The following is a 21489-nucleotide window of genomic DNA, read 5'->3' on the forward strand; positions in this document are numbered from 1 at the left end:
TGCTTTAAAAAATCCTCCCCTGTAAGAAACAGCTTGCTCTAGTACTTAAAAAGCAAAGCAGGCACACACACAAATGACAAAACATTGTTGCGTTTTCAAATGATTCTTTGCATTGCTAGGTGGATGGTTTTGAAGAGTAATCTGCTAGTGTTCATTATATCAGCACCTGTACCTTCTCACTAAAGACAATGAGTTCCTCACAACTTTCACACAATTAATATGGTTCAACATGTGCAGGTGTAAAACCCATTAGCAACCCTGAAAAAAAAGTGGTAAACAAGAATTTCAGTGCAAAAGAAGGGTTTTATACATTATTTTTCTTCTCCAGTAAATATATCCACATAATTGCACAGGCTTTTCCTCTCTGTATGAGCACAAGGTAAGTTTTGGAATGGTTGCACATTCGTAACTATGCTACATGCACAGGTGAGCCAGTACATCCCAGTCTATAGACAGCAGCAAATAAACTTGTTGAAAAAACTGGATTATTAGCCAATTTGGAACCATATAAAAGTATATATTACATAGTGTAATCTAGCAGAGATTTGTTTTCTAAATTTTAAATAAATTACCTCTCAGAAATCTGTACTAAATTTGTTGCATTGTCATTGCTGGGATAAAACCTTCTCATTTCCTTACCCACAACAATGCAGCCCCTTCTGGTTTCCTAAATTATTATTCTGTTTCCTTACGTGACCCGTGATGGTGCAAACATGCTCGCCACAGCCCGGAATAATATTTAATGGGGTGATTAGTGACTGAATGATTGGCTTCTGTGACAGCTGTGCGTAATGAGTCAGCAATCCCAGGCCAGTCCCTCAGGGACAGATGTAGAGATCACAAAACCACCAAAGTGTTTAGAATCCTCTTTATCTATCACTGCAGGAAAGCAAATGACTGCATGGGCCATAGGCATTCATCTGCCTCCAAGCAAAACCACTTCATCCATGCTCTCATCCACTGAGGATGAAAGCACATTAATGGGGCAACTCAGGGGCCCCTACTTGTGTGGGATTTGTTCTCAGTCAAAGGAAAATACCTCCATTTCCAGAACTAACAATCCAATACCTTTATAATACATCCCAAGAGAAGGTCCAACATCTTTTCAGAATGCTGGATTGCACTGGCGTTCGCTGAGTCTTCATTTCTTTTGGGTTTGCTTGAGAACAGACAGATGAAATGATTATATTTCTCTCAGTGTAGGGAGGCCAGGATTTCAAACCTGTGCCTGGTCTCTGAATTCCCTGACTTTCTGAGGTAAGGAAGTAGGATTCCTGAATGGTCATCTTAGTTATCTGCTGGGGCAGCAGGGCACACAGCAATCTACTTTCAAGGGCAGATATGGGGAGAATTAGCCTGAGAATGGGCTGGAATCTACCCAAGCCCTGGTAGACAAAATTCTTGATCCAACTTGAAGCTATTCTGATAAGAATGGCTTAGATTTTTATTGGTGGAAACAAAAATAGTAAACTTTGTAGATTTGTATCAAAAATGCAGTCTGTTAATTTACATGAAAAGAAATCTATCAGTTTTGGCTTATGTAATACAAATATCTATGCAGATAAATTCGTTTCTTGCCAGTTTGTAATCTGTGTTTTTCTTTGAAAGCTATCTGGATCCCTGATTAATAACTTCCTAGCTAACTTTCTGTTATTGATGTGTATGTAGCCTATTATTCTCTTTACAGAATGTATACATAAAATATGAATTCTCAGGCCACCTCCCCCTGCTCACCCACAATGCTCCCAGGCCACCTCTACCAACTGTAAAGCTAGAACCAATTCAGGAAGTTCCAGACGGTTTTAATGTTAGTGTAAGTCAGATCTGATCAGATAAATGAATTTACAATAGCAAAATCCCGTATGATAAAAACCTAACAAACCTCATGCTGTTTGGGCTTGCCCCTTAGGTGATACATTTAAAATACATACTTTTCTTTCTTCTTTTTGTACTTTGTTTTTTTGTTTTTGCTTCTGCCTTCTCTCTCCCTCCCTGTTTTCCATCCTCCTTTCTTCTCTCCCTCCCTCCCTCCCTCCCTCTCTGTGTATGGCTAGCTCAGGTATCAAAGAGCATAGCAATCTAAGGATTGTGTGTTATAAGAGAATTTGATGGCTCCTAGGCTCTTTGGCTTTCTCTGCCTTTCAGTAAAAACCTTATAAATGACCTCTTGCGAGGCTCATCACTTGATTTTAAGAATTGCCAGAATGGATCCAACCTAAAGGTTTAAGATGTAGAACCCCTATTATTTCATCTCCAGTAGCCTTCTGATGACATCTGAATACTTTTGTGTTCAAAAATAAAATGTATGGCAGATGGAAATAAAAACTGAGAGTAAAGTACAGTTAAGAATCTGGAGGTCTGGGCGCCCCAGTGCCCGTGTGTTCCCGGGCACTTAGCAGTATAAGTGAAAAGCTGGAAGCCCGTTTCCAGTATCCCTTCCCTAATCCACCCCAAAGAGGAGCCTCAGTCTGGAATTGAATTTCATCTGGCTGCACAGATGCCGAATCTGGAGAGAAATGATGTGAAAAGAGCTCCCAGGCTTCAGGGCCACCGCAGATTCATTTGCATAAGCTCCTGCACCACCCAGTCAGCAGCACAGCTTCCAGCCAGGAGCTGGGGGGCAGGGGGGGGCGGAGGCGCGGGAGTGCTGGCTTTTATTTTTTTTAAGTGTGTCTGTGGGGGGCTTACCCAGCACACCAGCCTATGCACCAAATTGTTCAGTTGGCCTTGAAGTCATGTTCATGTGAGGGCCTGCCTGGCTCAGAAAGGGATTAATGATTTAGGCTAGATCAGAACCTCAACTGCCAGTCACCTAGTTCAGGTCCTTTTTCTTCTATGGTCTTTATTTTTGCCTCTTTTCCTTTTCTTCAAGTGATGGCAAAAGTGTCAGCATTGTGGCACTAGAAACCCACCTCTATGTTTCTGTTTCATTTGTCACTGGGGAAGCACAGGTTTGGGAATCGGAAAGGCTTCAAGTGAGACAGACAAGCTCGATAAAATACGTGCCCAGAAAGCTCGACGTTCATACACGTGTAGGTAATTTTAGGCCACTTGCCATTCCCCACACAGAGAAAAATGGGAAAAATTCACATGCTACAAAATTACAATTCTTTTCCTTATTATGTATGCAGGTAGATGGTGACCACTTGTAACTGTCAAAGCCCAGGACAAAGAATCATTCTTGTGTATTCCACGGCAGATCTAAGATGATGTTTTGTTCTGTGTGGAAACTTTGAGACATGTTTTCAGAAGGAAAAAATAGCTTTCAAAAAACTTACATCTTAGCAAACCATTCAACCAGCAGCTGTTAAGTTGGTCTAATGTTTATACTGACCTGAGTACTTTTACTCTATGCATTATGTTAGCTGTTCCAAGAAGCCTTGAACCATCAAGATAGGGTTAGCCTTTACAAGTCACATTTTCTCTGAAGTGGCTATTGGGGACAATCTGCTGTCAGATAAATGCTTCTAAAGGAAGAATTACTGTTTAAATGGATGTGCCTTCGCACGCTGTAGAAGCCCAAGCTCTTGCTAATTTAAGAATGGAACGCTCTAGTATTTTCTAAAGAAAGCAAAAAAAGAGTCTTTCAGGTTTATTTTAAATACATCTTTTTTGTATTTATTTAAAGGCACCTTTTTCATGAAGAAGCAGGAATAAAACTATGGATTGAGTGCCGTTTCATTATACCTTTTATGGCCTATTAATTTGTTACCGTCTATTCACCTTTGTTGATGAAATTTTAATTTTGTCCTTGCTTGAGCATATTGTAAGAATTGTATAAACTGCTGCTCCCTGTGCTGACGAAAAGTTCCTTTTAGAATGAACAGTTGGGAGCTCATTTTATTTCTAAAGCACATTTTAAGTAACTTATGAATGAGAGTTGTCAGACATGAAATGCTGTATTAATTAAATCTTTTTCTAGTCTTTTTGCTTCTCCAGCTAAACCAACCCTTTAGAAAAATACATGGCCACCTTAATTATAGAGGAGAAGACAAAAAGTATCCTTCACATTCCTCCGCCTGAATAAGAATAAGAACTCAATTCATCTAAATAATAACCCCATTAGCTGCTTAACTCAACAGTGCACATGGGAAAATTTTCAAACCACAGTGTAAGAAGTGTGATTGGGTGGATCGTTTTCAAGGTTTTGTTCTTCTAATGTTTAAAATGATCATTTTAAGTAAATCTGATATATATCATAACTAGCAACTTTAACACATTTATGGCTTGTGACAAAAGTTTCATGTTCGTATCAACTAATGCATCTTTATCCTTTGATATCTAGCAACAGTACCATTCAAAAATAGACGATTTGATTGACAACACAGTAAAAGACATCATTTCACTGCTAGTTTCAAAGGTAATGTATTACTTGTTCACCTTTTTAAATCAAATTTTAAAACAATTTTCAAGTGAGAATTTTTAGAAATATCTATCTTATGTTATACATATCCAGTTGTTTCAAAAACAAATTCAAGAAAATATCCAATTTTAAGAAAAGTTGTGAGCAAAGAAGAATATGAACATTCCTGATAAAAACTTTTTGATTTTTTGTTTCTATTGAATTGTGGCTTTTCTTGCGATTGTTGCCCTTTTAAAAATACCTGGATCTTCAGTGATGATCGTTAGTTCACATTCATGTCCTCTTACTATTGGTTTCAACGTCAAGGCTGGTTTAAGTGGCTGTCAGTCCTAGTTGGGGTGACAACACTAGAGCTCTAACGCTGGACTCAAGGGCCAACAAAAGAAGCTGACAGGGTGAGGTCGGGGGTTCCCCGTTCCCAGGAGTACCCCACAAATTCCTATTTGAAGCTTGAAATACCTTTGACAAAAGCCATGGCCTTTAATTCTATAAATACAGATGAAGCTTAAATGGGTGTGCCCTTTGGAAGAGGTTAGCCGATGATTTCCTCTAAGGTGTCACTGACTGCTGTGGCTGGCATTTGATATCAGGGGACAATAGGGAAAGGAAGACATAACCCAAGAGCACCAAGAGCATAAAGTGGGTGGGGCGACAGTATGGGTACCCTGCGGGTGGCACTTTCACATGAGCAGATACAGCCCTTGCTCCCATGAAACTTGATTCAAGAACCTCAAATCAGGCTTCATGCAACGACTGGAAGAATGTACAAAACAAAGGAAGAGCCACACTTTGAGAAATAGTCAAACACGTCTGTTACCAATAAACATATTTGCTACATTTGGATAATTAGGAAGCCACCCTTCCTTCTTTTTAACTCAACTTCTTCAACCCTCCTTCAATAAAATCCTCTCCTTATCCCACATTTCTTCATAAATAATAAGAGAATGAGCCAAGATTTTCCATCTCATGTAGCATTCAACTATATGTGTCCCTCCTGCAAACACACTTTCTGTGCCTAGGAAAGGTCTTGGCTTTCCTTCTCTGTGTCCTTCTCTCCACTAGCAGCTAAATGGAGCCCTGGTGGCTTAGTGGTTAAGAGCTCAGCTGCTAACCAAAAGGTCAGCAGTTGGAATCCACCAGCTGCTCCTTGGAAACCCTATGGGGCAGTTCTACTCTGTCCTATAGGGTGACTATGAGTTGGAATCGACGGCAAGGGTTTGGTTTGGGTTTTAGCAGCTAAATACTGGTGTTCCTTAAGCTTCCATCCTCAGTCTTCTTTTGATCTCATTCTATTGTCTTTTGTTATTTTCCCATTTCTGGCTTTAACTATATGCTATCGATTCCCAACTTTGTCCCAGATAAGCAGTGTGTTCAAAGCCTAGCTTCAGACCACACTGCCTAGGTTCAAAATCCTGACTTATTAACTGTTTGACAGTAGGTGAGATATGTAACTTCTCTCTGCCTCAGTTTCCTCACCTATAAAGTAGTATTTGTTATTGTAGTAGTAGTTGTTATTAGGTGCCACTGAGTCGATATTAACTCATAGGAACCCCATGTGATGGAGTAAAACTGCCAATTAGGGTTTTCTAGGCTGTAATCTTTACAAGAACAGATTGTCAGGTCTTCTCCCTTAAGAGATAGGTTCAAACCTTTCAGTTAGCAGCAGAGCACTAAACCATTGTGTCATAAGGGCTTTTCACAGACGTTGACCTCATGAAGATGTACAGGAAGCCACCGGAAATACGGGTTTGTAGGTACAACAACAAGCATATGGGTTTGTAGGTACAGCAACAATAAGAACAGCACCATCAGCTAATACTTAAATAGTTCTTACTGTGTCCTGGCGACTACTCTAAACACTTGATGGTATTAACTTATTTAATCTTAAGTAATACTTATTAGTAGTTTCCCCTACACCTATGTTGTTATCACCTATAAACTCATATTTTTGGTGAATTCCTGTACATCTCCAGAAGCTCAGTATCTGTAAACACCCGCATTGCTTCCACCTCAAGTGCTTCTTCTTTTGCTATCTCCATTAGCGGTACTGCCCACACCCTTGTGAAACCTCACTGTCCTAGGATTCTCGTCATCCTAGAATCCTCTCATGCTCCTCATACAAGAGGACACACAAGAGTCCATCTTCTAAAGACCCCTTCCCCTCCCACTCCATTCTCATTGGCATTGCCACCCTCTTCCAGACCCTCCTCAACTTCATTTAAATTCTTGCCTCTTGGGTCTCCACCCTGTCCCCACTTCTTCCAGTCAGCTGCCCACACTCCTGCCAGAGTAGCCTCTCTGAAATACAGTTTGGTCATTTCTTGCCAATCCTTAATATGCTATAGACGTTCCCTGCTGCCTGTGCCACCACTGCCTAATTCTGCCTACAGTGCACCTGGAGTTTGGTTGGTGTTCCATGAAAAGAGGTTACTGACAAATTTGGGGAATGCTGGCTTCCTTGAAAGGAGCCCTGGTGGCACAGTAGTTGAGCACTCAGCTGCTAACCAAAAGGTCAGTGGTTCGAACTCACCAGCCGCTCTGTAGGAGAAAGATGTAGCAGTCTGCTTCTGTAAAGATTAAAGCCTTGGAATCCCTATGGGGCAGTTCTACTCTGTCCTATAGGGTCACTATGAGTCAGAATGAACTGAACAGCAAGGAGTCGACAGGGTTCCTTGAGGGCCGTGATGACGCAGTATTTGAGATTGCAGAGTCCCCACACTTAGCACCCTTCCTGGACACTTTATTCCAGAATTCCTAATAATAACTTGCAGGAGATTAATGTTTCTTAGAATACAGTTCACGAAAGGTTGGCCCATGAGAAAACCTTGTAGTATCACCTGCAAGTCTCTCCTTGGTGGAGTTGCTCTTGCCTCTCCAGCACTCTTATCTTATGCTCTGGCCCTCCCAGACTTCTAGTGGTTTCACAATGATTCATACCTCTGTGTGAGAGCCTTTTCCTCCTTTTATCATTCACCTGGGAAGCTTATTATTCTCTCCTTCTTTCCAAGCAGCCTCACCCTCCAGACAAACAGCTGTCTCCTCACGCAGTGCCTCGTGTGCACATTCCTTCTGGCATTTCCCATGTGCTTACATCTCGGTCTCTGAACCCTTTGGGGACAGAAGTCTTGTTCTCTTTATTCGTTGTGCTTAGCACAGTGCTTGGCATATAACAACCACTCAGTGAGTGTTTGCTGAATGAGTGGCAGTAAGAAGATGAAACACTTAAAGAAACTTGCTCTGGCAACATATTTGGTTCTCTCCTGTCCATAACCTGGAACATGGAATAAAGTACTGTGCGTAAGATTATATCCTTTCACTGGATCCCTAATGAAAAATGACATCGTATCAAGAAAGGATTGAAATCGATGGCCGTCAGTCATTGTACAGTTGTAGGACCCAGCTGTGTGCCCGGCAGTATGCTCGGTTCAGGAATATGGTGCTGAGCAAAACAGACAAGGTCCCAGCCCACAGGGAGCTTGCTGACTCCCGGGGAGACATAGAAACAAATGTCAAATTACACTCGGGCATATGTACCACGTAGGAGAGCCAACAATGGAGTGGGTACATCTGATTGAGGAGAAAAGCAAAAGGCTTCTCAAGGGAGCAAAGCTTGAGCTGAGTTCCAAAGGATGAACGTGTTAACCAGAAGAGAGACGAGAGGAGCATTTGGGCAGGAAAAACTGTGGGTGCCAGGGGCATGGTGCACAGTGGGGCTGCAGGACTGGGTGGAGGCCACTGTGTTACGTGCTAAGGATTGGGAAGTCTTCATCCTAAGAGCCATGGGAAGTTCACTGAAGGGTTAGGGGTGTAGGGAAGAATTAATCCGATTTGCATTTTGAGATGATTTATCTGACTGCCTATAGCAAACAGGTTGAAAAGAGGGCAGAGTCAGTGCAGGCAAGGAGATGAATTAGGAGGCTGTTACGCTGGTCTTGGTGAGAGACCATGCTGTCTTGGTGGACTAGTCCAGAGACATTTAAGTTGTTCAATGGGCAAGTGTTAGTAATGAGGAGGGCAAGGAAAACATTAAGGTTCATTCCTAGGTTTATGGCTTGAGCCACAGGGTGGCTGGTGGTGTCATTCACTGATGCAGGGAACCTGGAATGGAACAGATGTGGAGGGAGAGACCACCACATCAGTACTGGACATGTTGAGGTGAAGCTGCCTCTGAAACATCCGAGGGAAAAGATGTCAAGGAAGCATTCAGATATTTGAGTCTGGAGTTCAGAGGAAGGATGTGGGCTCCAAATATCAATGTGATTTTAAGCCCTCAATAGTTGAAAATGATTCTGTATCAGTGGCTGCTATTCTCAGGCAGATGCTCTGTAGCTGGAACCCCTATGGAAGAAATGGAAAGCAACCTTACAGGAAGGGGCAAAAATAACGGTGCATCTGGCCAGAAAGGGACTTAGATCATTTTTACTGGGGAAAAAAAATTGGCAGGAGGAACTTTGTCTTGCCAAGGAAAGGGTACAAGAAATGTCAGATTTATTGCCACCTTATATTAAAACTGGAACCCTGGTGGTACAGTGGTTAAGAGCTTGGCTTTCTAACCAAAAGGTTGGCAGTTTGAATCCACCAGCCGCTCCTTGAAAACCCTATGGGACAGTTCTACTCTGTCCTGTAGCGTTGCTGTGGGTTGGAATCAACTCCATGGCAGTGGGTTTGGGGTTTTTTGGATACTGTTGTTGTTAGGTGCTGCCAAGTTGGTTTCAGCTCATAGCCACCCTATGTACAGAAGAACAAATTAAATATTAAAACTAATTAAATTGACCAAAGTGTGGTATAGCCAGAAGAGCAGGGTTGTGGTCTCATTTCTTCACATTAATAGCTTGGCCCCCATGCACAAGTCAGTTTCCTTATCAAAAAAGCAGGGATATTAGATGAAAAAATATTTACGGCCTTTTCCCAGTCTAAAACTAAAATCCTTGCATACATTTCTGTGTGGATTCTGCCAGAGGCCTGTATCTCTTGTCTAGAGCCCCATAACACACAGAATGCTGGAGTTGGAAGAGAACTCTGAGATCATTGACCAGGAACTTTTAAAACATTCTTAGAATTTCTTCAAATATATCTTAGATATCACCCCGAAATATAACACCAATCAAAGTCAAGCTGCTCCGACTGAGGCGGGGAAGGAGACCTAGAGCCAGGGTGTCCTTATCTCCCAAGGCAAGCCTGATCATCAGGGTCCAATTGCCTTATTCACAGATGAGGAGATGGAGCCCAAGGTGACATGGTAGATACCAGCAGAGCCCGGACTTGAACCCAGGGGTTCATAAGTCTATAATCTACACCACACAGAACATCACAGAAGACAGGTATGGTAGCTTCACCCTCCAGTCCACTTATGTCCCCTTTATGTCCGGATTGTACTAACCAGCCTGTGTATCCCTCCTTTGATATTTGCTCCGCACACACATACACCCTGTGAGACCAGCTTGAGCAAGTAGTCAGGTGGGGCAAGCTCTAAGCCAGATAGATGAGAATGGAATTCATTGTATGTAGTGATGAGGACGCTGAAGAAACACTGGGAGAGCTGAGGGTAAGAATTGGTGAGAGGAAATGGTCAACAGATCAAAGATGAGAAATGACAACTCTCAAAATGACTGCTTTCCTGGAACCGAGACTCAGCAAATTCTGAGTATGAATTAAAAGATTATAGCAATATTGCAAGAGGGATTTAGGAAAGAACATACTCTTTCTCTCTGAGGTACACACATTCTGTCTCTCCCTATCTCTCTTTCTCTGTCTCTGATAACCTGAAATATTTTCCCCTGAATTTCTCTTAAGAAGAAGATGGACAGAGGGGCAAATCTTACATGTACCTGGCTGCCTAGATGATGTAATTAAAATATCTCCCCAACCAGCCTGGGGAAATTAATTTGATTACATTAACTTGTTTGGATCAAGGTCATATATTCAGAAAGCACTTGTTCAAATCCAAGTATGTGCTCAAAAGGAACAACACACACTATCAGAAGACATCAGTCAAGAGGAAAGACGAAAGAAGATAGGTCCGTTTATTTGTGGGGACAAAGGAAAAAGGAATAATGAGAAAAGACACCAGCATCTGAGCTAGAGCTCCTGTTTTGAAAGTTGTCTCAGATGCTTCATGAAACAAGGTATGGTCTGAATAAATATGTGCTGTCCGACACTATCCATCCTCAGTTCAGTGATGCACAGTCTGGAAGGACCTTGTAGGAGTCAGTTGGAACAAAGCTTCAAAGAAGTGGATTCACAGGTGGGGAAAAGAAGGTAGGGAAGAGACCACTGCATTGTATCATAACATTAACATTCCGATTCAGAGATAGAAACCTGTTTTCTTCTAGTCTGTGACATTCTGGTTCCATGTGGACTTTTAACAATGCTAATTAAAAATGTTACCAAACAAAAATAAAACATCTGCTAATAGATCTGCTTACCCCACCCCTCCCTCCAAAACACTGAGTTTTTCAGTAGAGTTTTTTTTTTTTTTTTTAATACTATGTCCCTAAACCCACCTTTATGATCAGTGTTACTTATGGAAGAATATCTTTTCTATGGAAGTTTATATATATATGTGTGTATATATATATATATATAATCTGCAGTGTGAATGATGCATATGCCCCTTGTTTACATATGAAATGTCACAGCAAAAATAAAAAGAGCTCTGTTTTGAACCCATCAGTCTACAGCTAGAGTCCTCCCCACCACTTCTTAGAATTTGATTCTTCCTCCCATACGTATAGGAAAATGAATCTTATATCCTGTTAAAATTCAACAGGAAATTTAAACCCAACATGCCTTATAGCATCATGTTTCCTTCTACCAGGTATTTCAGAGTGCTTTCATTTTTAATTTCCCTCAGCGTTTGCATCGTGAGCTAAAGTCAGTAATTACCCAGACAGACTTTAGGTGTTAACTATTACTCAGACAACCCCAGTAAATGGCATCCACAGTAAAGACCAAGGAAACAAAGAGATTACAGTGTTTCATTCCAACCTGACACCCTCAGGAGAATAGAGAGCACAAGGCAAACCGGTAAGTATTTATATACTCCCCAAGCTGTACAGAGAAAGTTCAGAGGAAGCAGTTAAAGACACAGCAACTAAACCTAGCATTTAACTGGATGTCTTTGGAACCTTGCTGTTTTGTGCAATTACAAACCAGATGGAAAACATATTATGATTAGTCGATCTTGTCGTTAATAGAGTTTGTTTTTTAAGGGAGCTCTTTTACCACGCGTGCTTCAACACAAATCTTGCAAAGCAAACCTTTCCGTAGGAACCGAATGTCTCAGCTGGTGGGTCCCAGTGGTACAGTGCTGTTCACTGCCATGTAAGCAGTGAGAGTCCCTGCTGGGTCGCGCCACCCCAGGGACCATTTGGGAGTGGAGCGGTACACAAGAAGATGTTCTCCACTCTTGTTAAAGTGGAGGCAAAGAGTGGTGGGACGTGGATGCAGTAGACCACAGGCTGTACGTGGGACTTCCTCAGATACAACCCAATGCTACACTGTATCTAAAGAGAAGACAAGGCTGCCAGATGCATGTTATCCATTCCATTATACCCAGCGCCATGTTGCCCACTCCATTATGCCCAATGTGTACTCCATTTCCACTGTCCCGTGGTGCAGCTCCTGGCCCACCTTGCAAATGAAGCTGACCCGGTCTCCTACAGTCAAAGTCATTCTTTCCCTCCTTCAGCTTCAATTAAACCGTTTGCCCATCTACATCGTCATTAACACATACTGCCTTGTGTCCTGGTCAATTGTGTACTTGTCTGTCTCTCCCACTAGTTTGTATGTTCCTCGAAGGAAGAGTCTAAGATTCTCATATCTTTGTATTTTCTATAGTAGGCACACAATAATAATAATGATAACCAAAGAGCATTTATTAAGCACTTGTTATATACTAGGTACATTACATATATCATCTCATTTAATCCTTACAACAACTCCATAGCATAGTGGTGAATAACATGAACTCTGGAGCCATACCACCTATGTTCAAATCTTTCCTCCTCTGCTGTCATCCAAATGTCCTTGAAACAGATGGGATTCCATGGTGGCTTCTGACTTAGAGCCTGAACTCAGTTCTGCCTCAGTTAATATTATTTAATTAGACCCCTTAGTTGGTGACCAGACTCAGTGTTACTCCTTATCACTAAACAATCCTAAGTCTACCCCCGTTAACTTGTGATTTAACATGTTTAGGTTTTTTGACTTAGGCCATGGATAGCAATTTAGCTAATCATACCAGTAGTATTCATTCTGTACATTTCTTTAATATACTGACATTTTTATGTCCTTTCACATGATTCATCTCTGTTGATCTTCACCCCATCCTTGTAAGTTAGGCAGGTGACTGTTACTTTTGTCATTTTACTGATGATGGGTACACTGAGGCTGTTGTGTGCCGTTGAATCAATTCCGACTCATAGTGACCCATGGGACAGAGTAAAACTGCCCCACAGAGTTTCGTAAGCCATAAACTTTACAGGGGCAGATTGCCACGTCTTTTCTCCTGCAGAGTGGCTGGTAAGTTTGAACTGGTGACCTTTCAGTTAGCAGCCAAATATTTAACCCCTGTGCAACCAAGGCTCTTACACTGAGGCTAGGGAAGCTACATGACCTGACTGTTGTCTCACAGTGAGAAAGTGGCACAGCTACAACTTGAACTCAGGTCTTCTAAGTCCATCTGTTGGGTTCTTGTCTGTACCCCTCCTTGTCCCTCGATATCACTCGTGTGTGCACACGTATGCTCACTACAAGGCACCAAGAACCAGGTGCTGTACTAGAGCCTTCAGTGGCTCAGGTTGTCTGGTAACCATAGAGATTGTTGCTCTCCTCCTGGCAAATGAGATCACCCAGCACACACTACTCTCAAGATTTGAGTTACAAGAGGCGAGGCGTTTTCCACAGAGGGCCATTAAGTTTGGAATTCCCTTCCCCTGGTCTGACATGGCCCTAGAGTATTGGTCTTCTGGGTCTTTGCAAACCACATCAAGTTGAGTTAACCAGTCGTGACTGGTAAATCCTAGTGAGCAGGAAGAAAGTGCTAAATTGACTTTTAGTTGTGAGCAATTTGTAGTTTTGTGGTTTTTACTGTTTTGTATCCCTTAGGATAACTACCAGCCATATGTAATTCTCATTCTTTAAAAATAAAATTTTAGCAGTTTACATGATTTTGTTTCTGTGCTCTTACATCATGTCACAAATGATGTGATGGTGAAACCTACAGGGAAGTTTTTGTTTCTTTTGCATAAACTATTTTGCAGTAATTAATCAGCCATAGAGAAAAGATTATCTCCTGTGCACTCTCAGCGAATTCTTTGGTCACCAGAGACCAATAAGCTGTGTCCCTAGAACTATTATCACTTTGTTGAAGAAGCTGCTATGTGAACAAAAACCAGCCTTCGTTAATTTCCCTTTTTGTATTTAAAGAACCTGTCAGTATTTTCCCTGTGGGAAGGTCTAATTTGTCAACAGCACTTATTATTTAGTTCTAAAGAGGAAAGATGTCGGGCAGTATATCCTTAGTAACGTCTCTTATGCATTTAACTTAATGCCAGACCATAATCTGTTTCCACTCAATAAAATAAGGTTCTCTACATAGTGTAATATATTACGGTGTACTTGTGTTTCATTTCATAGAAATAGAATTTGAGAGATGGAAAACATTTGTGAATCCAATTTGTGTTCCCTTCCTCCACCCCACCTGATGTGACCGATGGAGGAGCTGAGGCCTGATTGCTGCAGTGGTCTCTCGGAGCCCACATCATATTCAGTGGCAGAATCAGGACATATATTCTCTGTCTAATGCTCTTTCCATTGTTCTCTGCAGTGGGTGTGTCTGCTTTCGCCCCCAACTACTTTGTGAGCTTCTGAAAGCAGGGATGATTCTTCAACCCTTTTAAGTCCCAATTAGAACTGCTTGACATGTGCTTGGTAACTAATGTGGGGCTTCATTTCAGTGTTACAAGAGCCCTAAATTTTACCCTTCCCTTTCATTATCTATTCTTTTTTATTCAACCTCTTTTGTAGATGTAAAAAAAAATTGGGACATATTCAAGTAATATATATAGTAAGGAGTTTGATTAAGCCTATCATTGTTTCTATACATCTATATTGAATTTGAAAATGATTTTAAGGGAAAGTCTCATGAACTTAAAGTTATTGGTAAATAATTTAAATTATCTCACAAGTACAGGCAATCCCTGGGTTTTGAACCGACTTACAGACAACTCATACTTAAGAATGGACTGCCATAAAGCCTATGTATATTAAAAAATTTGAGCTAAATACAATGGTTCGTAATAACAAATGCATGCACTACTTTGTGACGGTCATGAAAACATTGTGTGGTTGGGCAGCGTTTAAGTGTCTTATATGCACAGAAAGGTAAAATATATACTATATACTAAGACAGACGTTTGACTGATGCTAAATGAGAACCGTATGCACCTGTTCCGACTTGCCTGCAAATTCGACTTAAAGACAGATTTATCTCGTTTGTAACCCAGGGACTGCCTGTATAATGACTAGGCTCTTATTGCGCGTTCTTTTTTATTTGAAAATTTTTGTCCATTATATGAAGCAGTGGGAAGGGACCTTAGAGTTTGTCTTAAAAATGAAATAATATCCATTACAAGTTAACCCCTCACTGTCAGTTTATTCATTGTGGGTGTTTGTACCATGGGCAAAGTTGGCTCAGGAATGGTTTGCCCCAAATAGTTCTTATGCCCAGTGATGTTCTAAATACTCACTATAAATTGTGTCACAGTTTGTTTCAGTGTTGGAAGGGGTGCTGTCTAAGCTGTCAAGGTATGATGAAGGCACTTTCTTTTCATCCATTCTGTCATTCACTGTAAGTATTTGAATGAGTTTTCTTCCACTGTGGTTTAACTGTTGCTGTACTACTTGTGTAACAGTTAAGAAAATAATTCTCGTAATTATCTCTCTCTGTCCCACTGAAGGTGAAAGCAGCTGCAAAATATGTTGATGTTCCAGTAAGTATTTTTCATCTGCTTTTTAATACCATATATAAATTCTTTTTTTTATATATATATAATTACAGTTCACCATGGGTTTATTTCAAATCTTTAAACCAGTGCCATTCCCTCAGGGAGAAGTTTATTTTCTTTAAGCAAGCACTAACCCTCATAACAAAGCTTGGCAAGGTTATGTCAGTGACTTTTTTCCATTGTAACCTGGGAGATCTCTCTTATGCAGGTCCGTTTAACATGATAACATGTCACCTCAGTTGCAAAGGGGGGTTATAGCACTCTAGGACGGGGTAGGAAACGCCTCACACTATTCCTAGAAAAACGCTCACCCTTCTCTCCCTTCGTATGAAAGCTGTAACAGGTTTCTTATAGGAGTTAAAATAACAATAAAGATGAACAAGTTAAATCAAAGAACTACTTTTCTAAACCCAAAAGTGTTCTAAATCAATATTCTTCACTTACTTTAACATTTGGTTTTTCCCACAATTCTTGGGAAATAATTTATAACCTGCAAATTTGTTCAAAAGGTATGATAAGAGGACATTATGAAACTTACTGAGCTACAATAAAATAATTCACATGATAAATGTAATCAACAAGTTAGTACAGTATTTTTTTAAACATAGCAACTTAATTTTTGCCTTAAATTCTTTTCTCACATATCTGAACAATGCCTAAGGTATTCTGTTTCATCACGTATTTTGGCATATGTATCAATTTTCAAAGAATTAGAGCACAATAAAAGAATCTTAAATTAAAACTAGAGGGAATGTAAATCATCTCATGTTTGATTAAGACTGTACTTGAGGGTCATAACATCTCCAGATCACCATTATGATTATCAGCCGTTTGAATACTGGCACACTTTGTATATTAGTTGTAGATGGCTCTTATTTTTTAAAACACATAACCACATTTTGTACTTTGGAGTAGATGAAAAACCAGACCCATTACCATCGAGTCGATTCCAACTCATAGTGACCCTATAGAACAGAGTTTCCAATAAGCAGCTGGTGGATTCAAACTGCTGACCTTTGGTTAGTAGCCGAGCTCTTAACCACTGTGCCAGCAACACTAGTCCCCAAATTTATTGCCGCTGTGGTTATAAATGAACAAACATTTTAAATGAAATGGTCATAGACTTTCCTGCCTTTTTGTTGCGTTTCCTTGGAACAGGGCTTTTTATTTAATAAATGACTCCCAAAGAAACTTTGGCATACTCCAGTCCTGTACTTAGAATCAAAGGATACATGCTGAGCAGTAGGCAGAACGAATCACTTGTGCCCACCACCTGTCTGTCAGTTTGTTAAACTGTGGTGGCTTGCGTGTTGTTATGATGCTGGAAGCTATGCCACCAGTGTTTTCAAATACCAGCAGGGTCACCCATGCTGGGCAAGTGTCAGTGGAGCTTCCAGACTGAGACAGACTAGGAGGAAAGGCCTGGTAATATACTTCTGAAAATTAATACCTATGGATCACAGCAGAATATAGTGCTGGAAGATGAGTTGCCTAGGTTGGAAGACACTCAAAATACACAGTGGCAGCAACAGTGAACTCAAATTTGACTTTTAGTCAAATAAGTCTAATAAGTGATCATGAAGATGGTGCAGGATGGGGCAACATTCTCTTCTCTTCTACATGAGATGCCATGAGTTGGAGCTGAGTTAGTGGCAACTAACAGCAACAGTCACATGTGTAGGGTCCCACAAAGTGGCATCAGAGAAGAGAGAATTTTGGAAGAAGGTTTTTATATGTGATATTTTCAAAAGAGAGACAGGTAATCTGGGAGCATCTGAACTTTGCTGGACTTTCAAGCACATGTTTTATAATGTAGTTTTGTTTTTATTTCTCATTACAAATAGCAAGGAACACTAGAATTGTTCCTGCTCTTAGGACTTTTGAAATTCTTCCTTTGCCCCTGTACTGGATGTGAGACCCACAAAATTTCAAAGTTGAAAGAGACTGAAAAGGTTCATTTACTCTTCTTCTCAACATAGAAACCCCTCGTCTAACATCCCTCACAAAGACTCATTTGGCCTGTGTTTAATTTTTTCAATGATTGCAGACTCAACAGAAGGCAGGTTCACCATAAGGCAGCCTACTCTTAAGTAGAATGAGTTGAAATTCTGTACCTCTGTGAATTCTACCCATTAATCCTGGTCCTAATCCCTCATCTGCATGATAGCCCTTCAAATACTTGGTGATAATTACCATGCCCACTCTTCCCAAGAGGTATTGTGGCTGTCACAGGAATGTAGTGTCTGAGGAAGTATTTTTTCTAGATTAAACATCCTCAGTTTCTTCACTAAACCCACTGGTTAAACATATACTTAAGTCATGCTAAGTGCTGGACACTGGACATACGTGATGAAATTACATTTCCTGCCCCAAAATGTTCACAGTCTAGGGATGAAGGAGGTCAGTAGACACACCATCATGAAAACTGCTGTAAGAAAGATGAACAATGTGGAATAGGATAAAAGAAGGTGCCATCCATAGTACCCTGACTCATCATCATGCAATCACTGTCCTAGACAATTCCAACTTACCAATATCACTATTAAATCAAGTTGTCCCCAAGAGCAGAGCATTCTATACCATAGATGTGGTCTGGCCATGGCAGTTTACTAAGGGACAGGTTCCTCTCTTGGATCTAGACACTACACTTCTGCTATTGGTGCCTGTGAATATTTTCTTCCAAAGCTATGAGGGGCTGTTGGCTGTTTTTGTGTTTATACTCACGCCCCAGCAAGTATGCCTCTCTGCAGCAGTCTTTTAAGGACCACTGGCTTACTCTTCATGAAAATTAACGCAAAATAGATCATAAAACTACATGTGAAATGCGAAACTATAAAACTTGTAGGAGAAAATCTATATGACCATGGGTTTGTTGATGGGTTTTTACATATAACACCAAGAGCATGATCCATGCAAATTAGACTTTGTTATAATTAAAACTTCTGCTCGGCTCTGCTCGGCTCTGCACCGTACGAGAATGAAAAGACAAGCCATTGACTGAGAGAAAATATTTGCAAGACACATATCTGATAATCGACTTGTGTCCAAAATATACAAAGAACTCTTAACACTTAATAATAAAAAAAAAACCAACAACCCAATTGAAAATGGCAAAAGATCTGCAGACACTTGAACAAAAGAGATATACAGATGACAAACAAGCATATGAAAAGATGTTCAGCATCATTTGTCATTACTCGAAAAAAAAAAAAAAAACCAAACCCATTGCTGTCGAGTCAATTCCGACTCATAGTGTCCCTATAAAACAGAGTAGAACTGCCCCATACAGTTTCCTGGAGCACCTGGTAGATTCGAACTGCTGATCTTTTGGTTAGCAGCCATAGAACTTAACCACTGCACCCCCAGGGTTTCCCATTTGTCATTAGGGAAATGCAAATTAAAACAACAACAAGACATCACTACACACCTAGTACAATGGCTAAAATAAAAAAAAACTGACAATAACAAAATGTTGACAAGATGGGAACAACAAGACCTCTCATTCATTGCTAGTTCGGAATGTTACAACCACTTTGGAAGACGATTTTACAGTTTCTTACAAAGCTAAACATAGTTTTACCATGTGACCCAGCAACTGTGCTCCTAGGCGTTTATCCAACTGTCTGAAAACGTATACTCACACCAAAACCTGCACACAAATGTTTATAGCAACTTTATTCATGCTGTTGTTGGTGTTCGTTGCCATCAAGTCAGTTCCAACTCATGGTGACCCCATGTTGCAGAGTGGAACTACTCCATGGGGTTTCCAAGACCGTGACCTTTCTGAAGCAGATTGCCAGAGTTGTCTTGGAAGGTGCCTTTGGGCAGGTTCCAAGCATCAACCTTTCAGCTAGTACATGAACACTCAACCATTTGCATTACTCAGGGACTAATATATTCATATTCACAATTGCCAAAAACTGGAAGCAACTAAGATATTCTTGAACAGGTAATTGGATGAACAAACAGTGGTACATCCACAATGAAATGCTCTTCCACAGAAAAAGAAAAAGGAATAAGCTATCAAGCCATGCAAAGACATGGATGAATATTAAATGAATATTACTAAGTGAAAAAAGCCAGTTTGAAAAGACTACATGTATGATTCCATTTATATCACATTCTGGAAAAAGCAAAACTATAGTAAACAGAGTACTGGTTGCCAGGAGTTCCAGGTTAGGGAGGGTTGAATAGGTGAAACACTGGGGTTTTTTTAGGGCAGTAAACTATTCTGTATGATACTATAATGGTAGATCCATGACAATAGGGTTTTGTCACACCCATAGAACTTTACCAGATGTTAACCTTAATATGTGCAAGTTAAAAAACATAAATAAATAAATTAGGGTGTCATGGAACCCCAGGATGGAAAGGAGACTGTAAGAAAAATAATCTGTGTTGCAGATATATGAAATAACCTCATTGACGAGGGGCAGGGTAGGGGAGTACTGATCTAAGTAACTTTGGAAATGAGTGGGGTCTGAAAGACAGAAGGCAAAGGGAGCTGTACATAAGCATGTAGTCAACTTGATAATGTTGCTTCACGTGGGTTAACAATTCAGAAACCTCAACACAGCCTACTGAAATTGAACAATTAAGTAAATAGATGGCAATGGTGGAAGCTCAGCTTCTCACTGTTGTAGGTTAGAAGTAAGCAAGGGAAGAAGGCTAAAATGATCCAAGTGGTAATGGATTAGAGTTGGAGACATTACTTTAGCTTAATATAGGTAGAGATGGTTACATATAGAAATATTTATAGATATGTATATATACATGTGTACTTCCATATGTATATAGAACTTTCTGATGAAGGTAAAAGAATACAGCCTTAAGTATGGATTCTACCTGAACATAAAGAAAATGAAAATCCTTACAACTGGACCAGTAAACAACATCATGATAAATGGCAAAGAAATTGAAGCTTTCAAAGATTTTATTTTACTTGGATTAATAATTAATGCCCATAGAAGCAGCAGTCACGGAATCAAACAACATATTTCATTGGGCAAATCTGCTGCAAAAGACTTCTTTAAAGTGTTAAAAAGCGAAGATGTCACTTTGATGACTGAGGTGTATCTGACCCAAGCCATGGTCTTTTCAGTCACCTCATATGCATGTGAAATCTGGACACTGAAAAAGAAAGATCAAAGAAGAATCATGCGTTTGAATTGTGGTGGCAGGAGAAAATATTGAATATACCATGGACTGCCAGAAGAATGAACAAATCAGTTTTGGAGGAAGTATGGCCAGAACGCTCCTTAGAAGTGAAGATGACAAGACTTCATCTGGCTTACTTTGGACCATCGTCAGAAAAGACGAATCACTAGAAAAGGACATCCTGTTTGGTAAAGTAGAGGGCCAGTGAAAATGAAGAAAACCCTCCGTGAGGTAGACTGACACAATAGCTGCAACAATGGGCTCAAACATACGATCAGCTGCGAGGATGGTGTAGCACCAGGCAGCATCTCCTTTTGTTATGCATAAGGTCACCATAAGTCAGAGCTGACTCAACAGCAGCTAACAACAGCGTATACATAGGTTAGTATATACACATGTATTTTATTGCTGTGTTAGCTGAGAAAGCCTCTAAGCAATGAAACTCCAGTAGCAATAAGCACACGTAGTACCTAGATCATGGTTTCTAATCTCCAGTAAAAGGAACCAGGACTCCTTGAAGAAATGGTTGATTCTAGGATTGTGGCAGGAAATATACAAGATGAGTCTGGAGCATCTTGTAATGACAAAAAGTGAGAAAGTGCTCAAAAAACCCACAATAATGGGGGTTATGTCAAAGGGGTATAGAAACTAACTGAAAGAGCTCCCAAGGGCCAAAACTAGAACAATTTGAGCAACAAAATAAATAAAATAGTATTGGATTATAACCCAAAATATAAAATAAATATCTCTTTGAGTGCGTACTGATATAAATAAATGGTTAAATAAGGATATCTGAATAAAAGTTGGACTTTAGTTAATAATAATTTATCAATACCGGTTCATTAATCGTGACAAATGTACCATACTAATGAAAAATAATAATAGGGAAACTGGGTGTGGGAAATATAGGGACTCTCAGTTTTTCATAAATTTTTGACTGTTCTAGCATAAAAGATTGTT

At 40.2% G+C, this 21489-nt stretch overlaps 1 protein-coding gene across 13 annotated transcripts in view; it reads left to right on the forward strand.

Moving 5' to 3' along the window:
• The window catches only part of CADPS2 (calcium dependent secretion activator 2), a 573575-nt gene that overhangs the window by 517566 nt on the left and 34520 nt on the right, over positions 1 to 21489 (forward strand). For all 13 annotated transcript variants that reach the window (XM_004386536.1, XM_004386538.1, XM_012558431.1 and 10 more), the window contains 3 exons: positions 4286 to 4360; positions 15132 to 15215; positions 15325 to 15357. In XM_004386536.1, coding sequence (XP_004386593.1) covers positions 4286 to 4360; positions 15132 to 15215; positions 15325 to 15357 — 192 coding nt within the window. The remainder of the gene's footprint in view (positions 1 to 4285; positions 4361 to 15131; positions 15216 to 15324; positions 15358 to 21489) is intronic.

The sequence above is a fragment of the Trichechus manatus genome, unplaced genomic scaffold, assembly GCF_000243295.1.
Source record: "Trichechus manatus latirostris isolate Lorelei unplaced genomic scaffold, TriManLat1.0 scaffold00167, whole genome shotgun sequence".
In the NCBI taxonomy this organism is placed as follows: Eukaryota; Metazoa; Chordata; class Mammalia; order Sirenia; family Trichechidae; genus Trichechus; species Trichechus manatus.